Below are 8487 nucleotides of genomic sequence, written 5' to 3'. Positions count from 1 at the left end.
TAACAAACAATAAGTGAAATAATAAGTAAAAAGATAGTATCTCTTTAACATATGGAGACAAAACAGTCTTTCATTAATTAATTTATTTTAAAAGTAATTTTTCTTCAAATATTATCTAATTTTTATCTGCTTTTTATTTTTTTTACAAACACTATTTACTTTTAATTCTATTAGAACTTCTAACTTTTTTTTTTAAATAAAAATCACTTCTTTAAACACAAAACTTTTGCAAACACATCCTTATCATAGTTGGGAGATTACCAATCTCCTACATTAAATAATAATAATAATAATAATAATAATGTTATTAAAAAGAATAACCAAAAAAAAAAAAAATCTTCTCTTGTTTTTTTTCCTCAAATTATTGAAGAATGCTTCTCCATGTGGGACCCACAGATGCCCCACTTTCCGACATAATCAACACCAATAATGGTGTTAATCCATGATGATTAATTAAAACCATAATTAGCTAAAGACGGTCTCACCACTTACCAACCGTAGATTCAACAGCCAACACATAAACAACGGCCCAGATGACAATAAGACAAACAACAAATTACCCCCACGCAAACACCAAACAATCATTCATTTCAGACGCAAATACTAACATACTTGTTCACATCATCATCATCATATATTTCGCTTAATTTGGAAAGTCAGCGTTAACAGAATATTTATGCAAAAATTTACTAAAGATTATCATCCCAGCTATTGTTATTATCAATTCACTCATCGTTTCATGTTTCTTGTCGATACATTTTACTCAGCCTCCAGACAACCGATATCCCATCAGATTCTCTCAAAGGTTGGTTTTCTCATCTTTATTGAAGTTTATACTCTGTTTTCATGGACACCTACTTTGAATTTCTTTGGTTTTTCTGCCATTTCTTCTTCCCATTTGTGGTTTATGTCTGATTGGTGTAGGTGATTTCCTTGAATTGGATTGGGTTGTTACTAGTTCCAGAAAAAGATTCGTTTTTTATAGGTTTTTGAAGTACTTTGGATAGCCCTCTTTCAGTTCTTGAATGTTTGTATAAGTTCTTTGTGTTTGCTTCCACTGGTGAATTGCTTGGTTTGATATGGGGAGGTAGCTCTGCAAACTTTTCTGTTTTTTGCTGTAATGATGAGTTGGAATGGTGAATGAGGATGATGGAATGGGCCCACCTTGAGTTCCTGAGTTTTATGTTCTTGTTTTGTAATTGTAGATTGATAGAAGATGGATTAGATGGACATGGTTTACCTGAACTTTGGGTGGCTGGTTTTCTTAAGCTGGATCAGAGTTTCGGTTAATTCACCAAAAGATGGATTCTTTATGATGTAGGGGGAAAACAGCTATTTTTCTGTATCAGTTTGCTGGATTTGTATAGGAATTGCCTCATCAGAAGCTATTAGAGTGATAACATTGAATACTGGGATTACGAAACGATAGTTGGTGGAGGCTCTCGTTGTGGAATTTACATGGTTGATCTCTTATTACAACACATGAGGATGGTGAGGCAGTTCCTTATTGTTGTTTCAACTGGCGTCGGTTTTGTGATTTTTTTGTCTTCTTTTTACCTTGTCGTTCTCCATATCAGCTTGTTTTAGTTCTTGTATGCATCGGCTATGGCGTAACTCATTTTATCAAGTTCTATAATTGCTTCGAATTTTCTGCGCATGCTGTGAAACATTACATTCTTGATCCCTTTACTATCATTGTGAGTAAAGATGGTTCCCTTGTCACAAAAGAACAAATATCCTACATATTTCTGAATCCCACAATTTGTTTGAATGTTGAAAATCAATGATATGTTTAGCAGTAGTTACTTGTAATACAGGAATCCTCCACCCACCCCCTTTTCGCAATTTGAGTTTTAATCTTTTAGTATTGAGGCTTCTACTTCTGATATCTTTGTTTTCCAGGTGCTATAAGTGATGAATTGTTGATAGACGCATTTCTTCAAGTGTAGCAGTGACAGGGTTTTGGAAGCAATAGTTGTGTTTCTGTGAGCTCACAGTCGTACTATTTTAGAAGTCTTGGTTCTTCGTCATTTATGGACAAACTTGAACATGCCCCCTGCAGCTTTTAAGAAGAAATACAGTGAAACACAATCAAGTGAGATGGAAGCCTCTGGAGCTATGTCAAGATCCTTGAGCATTCTTCCCTCTCCTGTGAAAGAAAAGTTTCCCCAGTTGCCTGATTCACCTCAGGTTACTTTAGCGCAAGAGCTGACTTCTAATATTGTACCCTCTTTCCGCAGTCCTTGCTCTTCTAATCAAAAAATGGTAGGAAATTTATTTTCATCAGCTCCTGGATGCCCTTCTGGTCTTGGTTGTTCTTCTTTGTCACCCAATACGAATCGATGGATGAGTTCACCATTTTATTCCATCTCACCAAGGGATGGAGTTTCTTTTCCATCAACCCAACTTTCAGTCTCAATTGTAGAGAACAATGATGTTCCCTGGAACGTAGATGCGATTGAAAACTTTCTTGATATGCCTTTGAACATCCCTGTTCAAAATGGCCCAATAGAAACTTCTACAGGCATAATGTCATCAGAAGACCGTGCTAAGAAAACTGATTGGCAGGACTGGACAGATCAGTTGATTAGAGTTAATGATGATGCACTTGATTCAAACTGGAGTGATCTTCTTGTTGACGTCGATGTTCCTGATCCAGATCCCAAGGTCAGTTTTTACACTACCATTCCTGCATTTAACATTTTCAGGAATAGTTACACCGACACTATGGAAGAATAGTCGAAATACAGAAACCATCCCTTTTTCTAAAGCTTAAGGACATAGAATCCCCACTTTATGCTATGCTACCTTGTTTTTCTATTCATCCTTTGGCAAACATCAATTACCATAATTATAAGCTGATTCTGTTACAGATTCATGATTCTGTTCTTGCATCTGCCATATATTTGCCTAATCTATTAGCGGATGCTCTTTCTGAAACTGTTTTTGAGAATATTAATGACTTCCAGCTGCTGGATCTGCCACCTGATGTCTCCACGTGCCAGCCACAAATTCATCAGGCTCATCCTCATCCCGTGCCAAGTGGAGAAAGTTGTCCAGTAATCGACTCTCCCACAGCAACCTCAACAAAAGCACGAATGCGCTGGACACCAGAACTTCATGAAGTGTTTGTGGATGCCGTGAATAAGCTTGGTGGTAGTGAAAGTGAGTATTTCAGGCTTCTAATTTTTGTTTCGTGATCTCATGAGACATTGATGCCTACTTAGTTGTCATCGTCAATTCAGTTTTCATCAGTTTGGAAATGCAAAAACGTGTTTGTTGTCGTATATTTTTCAGCTGGAAATATCTTTACATCTTCCCACCTCAATCACTTCCTTACCAATATATATAATATATCAATCGCTAACTTAATAAAACAACTAATATCATAATAAATTAACTAGTTTAAGCAATGAAACAATACGACTATCAATCTTCACTCAAATAAAAAATAACTGATATGACACCTCTAACAATATACGAATGGATCGACTAAATAAAAACCATTCTTCTTTCCATATAAGAATCTTATACAAAGAATAAGACCACCTGAACATATTTTAAAGTTGAAATATGAGAACGAAAATAGAACTGAACACTCCCTGTAAATTCTCAAGCTTTCTCTTGTATTTGTTCTATGATACAAAACTGAACAGAAGCTACACCAAAGGGTGTTTTGAAGCTCATGAATGTTGAAGGCCTGACAATCTATCATGTGAAAAGCCATTTACAGGTATGACGAAGTACATCCATTGAGATTTTGGTTTTTTCTGCTGCAAGAACATCTCCGTACTTACCATGTCGTAAAAATTTCAGAAATATAGAACTGCCAGATTCAAGCCAGAGTCATCAGAAGGTAGATATTTTACTTCTAGTCCTTAATTTCTGGTTGGCTACAACATTTCATCTTATTATTTAGCACTCAATTTAAGAACCCCTGCACTCTTGAGTGTTGCATCTGCTTTTGAGTTCATTAGCAAATGTCTTAAGCACTTGTTGGCAGGAACTTCAGAGAAGAAGTCAAATACTGGATCAGAAATGACATCCCTCGACTTGGAGACGTGAGTCTCTCTCTCTCTCTCTCTCGCTCTCCATCTCTCACAAACACTCACACAGGGACACACGCTTGTCTTAAACTATCATTTTGACGGCAGGACCATGGGGATAACTGAAGCTCTCAGACTGCAGATGGAAGTACAGAAGCAGCTACATGAACAACTTGAGGTACGTAACAAAATGCTTAATGTTCCCTAGAAAGCCGAATGGCCAAATTTGCCACCTTTCTGAGCATTCCCATGTTTTTATACTCGTGAACCTCATGCAGAATAATCCTGCAAGTTTCTTATGGGTATCATTTTATGCTTGAGTAGAACCTTTAGTTGTTCATGTGTAGATAATCTTTAGTTAAATCTTAGGCTTACCTTTTTACAATATCACGAGTGTGCTTACTAGAAATTTTTAGTTGTTCATTTGCCGAAAATCATTGCCACTGATCAGCTGTTTTTGGGTATAGTTGAAACTACAGGGCCAACTTGTTCTATTATCCTTTAACTCCAGATCATTTCTAGAGCCCCATGCATTTCGAGCGGTGCAAGTAATTAGATATCTACATATATATTAGCTTAAACCTGTATAAATTTATTTTATGTACCTACATATCATGTCCTGGCACTCTAAAACTGATAGTACCAACTACTAACTACTGAGTCCCGCTTCTTCAGATTCAAAGAAATCTACAGTTACGAATTGAAGAACAAGGGAAGCACCTCCAGATGATTTTCGAGCAGCAAAAAAAGATGGAGGAAGAAAAACTGAGAGCATTGTCGAATTCAGATAAACATTCAGAACCATCAGAAGATAATCATGCCAGCATCAAAGATGTTGCATCTGATGTCTGCATTCCGGTAGATGAACATCCTAGTAAGAAGGAAACATCGTCTGAAGCAAAACCCTGCAAGGAACGTGCACCAGATGACAGGGGATGTAGTCCACCGATGAAACGAGCCAAGGCCTATGAAACGGTCACGTCTGGAGCGTCTCACGAGTCATGACATTTGGTCTTAAGAAAAATGACGTGTTCATCATTGTGTAGATTTCTTATCAATTGATGCCAATTTGAATAACATGTAAATTTTCTTGCAAAAACACCATCTTTCTTCTACTCTTCTTGATTTTTTCTTTTTCTTTTGTTTCTTGTATTTGTAAATAGTCAAGTCATGTTCTGATTCTCATTGTATTCACTCACTCCAATTGCTTTATGAACTTTCATTCAGAAATTGGCTAATGGATAATCATACCATACACCCCTGAGGTTTAAGCATAGTACATCATATTAATTTAAAATTTTGATAATTTTAATTCTTTTTCAATTTACACGATGAGCTTTATCAGTTCAGGGATGGACCCACATAGGTTACACAACAGTTCGATTCAGGACCCACACTAAAAGTTTCTCATTTTCTCTACAACAAACATAGAAATTGTTAAAATTCTTTAAAATCAATTTAAATTAACAACATTGCTTTCTGTTTCTGAGGATAAAATCGAAAACAACAACATTCTCAGAAACTAAAAATATGTCTCAGAAACAACATATACAACAATATATAGACAAAAACAAATCCATTTTTTTTTACAAAACAACAGTACAAACAACTGCAAGTTGACAAAAAGCAAACCCAAGTTGGAAAATCGTATTTCTCGTAAAGCAATTCACAAGTTTACTAACCGTATTTCTCGCACTTAGGGTCTGGAAAATCGACTAGCACTTGGTGCCTCAAGCTCATCTTTCTTCCGCCGCTCTTTGCTCCAAAAATTGGATTATTTTGTTTCGTGGATTTGGGAAAAAGGGATTTGGGCGATTAAGGATTTAGGGATTTTGTTTTGTAGATTTGGGGAAAAGGGGAAAAAGGTTTTTTTTTTTTTTTCCATTTGAAAAGGCCCAATGTGACTTACCAGTTGACTTACCCCACTACTTACCAGCTGACTAACCCCACTACTTACCAGCTGACTAACAGCACGTGACAAGTTTCCGTTAGTTGTTAACGAAACAGGACCATTATTTTTAAAAAAAATAAGATTTTGGGACTAAAAGTGTTGAACACGTAAAGCGTGAAACCAAAAGTGAGAAGGGCCCTATCTAGTGGGACCAAAAGTAATATTTTACCTAAATTATAGTATAAAACATACTCTGTCCTCCGATCGAACAATGGCTATTTTTGTACTCTAGCATGTTTTTTTTTTAAATTTAGCATACCATCTATATAAATTTTGCAAGTTACCATCTAAAACTATTTTTTAATAGAATTTTTCACCGACAGATGGTTACAAACAACGTTTAGTTTTTGTAATCTTTATGCAAAAAGTCAATTAAATATTTATTTCGTAGTTTTTCTTCTATTCTCATAAATGAGTACACGTCTTGTCTGAGGAACGATGATATGAAAAATAGGGTACATTAAAAAATAAATAAATTAATAAAATCAAGAAACAGCCAGCCCTTTTGCCTTTAAACCCCCCTTCCAATAACAGTAATTAGCATAATCTCAAATAATATTTAGTTGAAGCTAAATAAATATTAGCCTCAATTTGATAGAATTATATTAAAATTTGGTAGAATTTGAACCAATTCTTGATTGTTGAGTGGTTTGGAAAGCCAAGTGCACTTTTGTACCAATGGATAGCCATAAACCATGAAATCAAGCTCCCAATATTTTATTTTCCTTTTTTCTTTTGAAATATATATATATAAAAAGGGAATATACAAGCAACTTTCTTGTGATATTACAAATAAGTAAATTATTCCCTTATGACAAAATAAATAGTGATTTATCTTTCTGTATTTTTTTAAAATACAACAACTTACTCCCCTTATGATTTTAAAATAAAACAATTTACCTCCCTATATAAAGAGGTAAATTGATTCATTCTAAAAAATACGAAGAAGTAAATTGCTATATTTTTTTTATAAGGAAATAATATACTCATTTTCAATATTATAAGGGGATAATATGCTTATTTTCCATATTATAAGAGAATAAATTGCTATTCACCCGGTGTATAAATATTAATGGCTTTCAAGAGGTTGTGCCCATTAAAGAAGGCATCTAAGACTTTCTAACTCCTTGGAATTGGTCCAAACACTCCTTTTCTTCCCAAACTCATCATCATACTTCTAATGGAATTTCTTATATTCCACAAAACTCAAAGTTGAAACTACTTTTCAAACATCAAACTCACAATTTTGTGTTTGGGTCCATCACTCCATTCAAAGTATTACACATCTCTACAACAAAAAATAAACAATTATGATAATAATAATCATTATAATCCTCATAATTAAACATATATTAGTAGAATTACTTTTTTCATGTAAAAAAAATTATTTTTTTTTCAGAGTGAGAACCGACCGCACTTGCTGGACTCATTGTGGAAGAGGTTAGACAGAGGGTTCTTAGTGTATCTTTAGCTCACTTTGTTAGTTCTTGTACGTTATATAAACTTTGGCATATCTCTTGACCTGTCGAGGGAAGATGCCACTCATCGAGCACTGTTGTATTGTACGATTGTACTATTTATTTAATAAAAATTACATCTACCCAATAAAAAAATTATTTTTTTGTCAAAATATGGTAGCAATTCAAGAATCGCACTTGTCGGATCTTATTACCCTTTAATATTCATTGTTAATATGAATATTCATCTTTAATGTTCAAGAAAAATATGGATCGATGAAGGGAATAGGGTGGGAATTTTTCGGGGTAAAACGACATTTTTTGCCGTACTTATTCCACTTACCTTCCATATATTCTACCAAACAAACCCTTAATTATTGAAAAAATTATCCAATATTTCTTATATATGGTATGAACTTACTTATAATTATAGCACAATGAAGAATATGGTATAATTATATATAATTTAAAAACATTTAATAATAAATATTGATCATATAGTTCACCCTATATTATAAGACTTTTGTTTAGAGTAACTTCAAAGCTACGAAAGAGGTAATGAAGTCACGAGGACTAGCTCACATAATTAAATAATGGGTCAACAATTAAAAATGTGGTGACATGCTTGTGTGCTATCACGTGTAATTCTTGGCTTCTCTAGAATTAATTTGATGTCTCTATTAATACATAAATATTTTTTTTATTTTATTTTCTATTTCATGTATGTATATGATTTAATTTATTTTATATTATAATAAAATACGGGTTGAGGAAGTCATTTCTTGAACTTTATGTATATTATATTTACCTTCTTACAAGTATAAAAATATTACAAGAGGGATACTGAATGAGGGTACAATTGAATTTATTCTTTTTTTATTGATGTCGGCATTTACAATCTTACTAATTTTTCATAATTGGTTGGGAGTTGCTTCAAAAGCATAACTACGAAAACACTATTTTTAGCAATAAATTGATAAGCACTTATTTTAAATTATTACAAATATTCCTGTAAAATAAATAAACAAAATAT

General features: G+C 33.8%; 1 protein-coding gene across 3 annotated transcripts; it reads left to right on the top strand.

Moving 5' to 3' along the window:
* LOC105161151 (protein PHR1-LIKE 1-like) lies at window positions 581-5131 on the top strand. Of its 3 annotated transcripts, XM_020693084.1 has the most exons (9): window positions 582-805; window positions 1206-1491; window positions 1903-2667; window positions 2970-3165; window positions 3657-3733; window positions 3817-3856; window positions 4004-4061; window positions 4155-4224; window positions 4722-5131. In XM_020693084.1, exons 3-9 carry the CDS (start codon window positions 2050-2052, stop codon window positions 5049-5051), a joined length of 1389 nt encoding a protein of 462 aa, XP_020548743.1. In that variant the 5' UTR covers window positions 582-805; window positions 1206-1491; window positions 1903-2049; the 3' UTR covers window positions 5052-5131. The 3 variants fall into 3 exon arrangements, with proteins under 3 accessions (XP_011077053.1, XP_020548743.1, XP_011077052.1); XM_011078751.2 differs by lacking the exon at window positions 1206-1491 and having other exon boundaries at window positions 581-805; window positions 4013-4061; XM_011078750.2 differs by lacking the exon at window positions 1206-1491.

Source organism: Sesamum indicum, linkage group LG4 (genome assembly GCF_000512975.1).
Source record: "Sesamum indicum cultivar Zhongzhi No. 13 linkage group LG4, S_indicum_v1.0, whole genome shotgun sequence".
NCBI classification, from domain to species: Eukaryota; Viridiplantae; Streptophyta; class Magnoliopsida; order Lamiales; family Pedaliaceae; genus Sesamum; species Sesamum indicum.
Note: the sequence above shows the minus strand (reverse complement) of the source record. Positions and strands in the feature narration are given on the sequence as shown.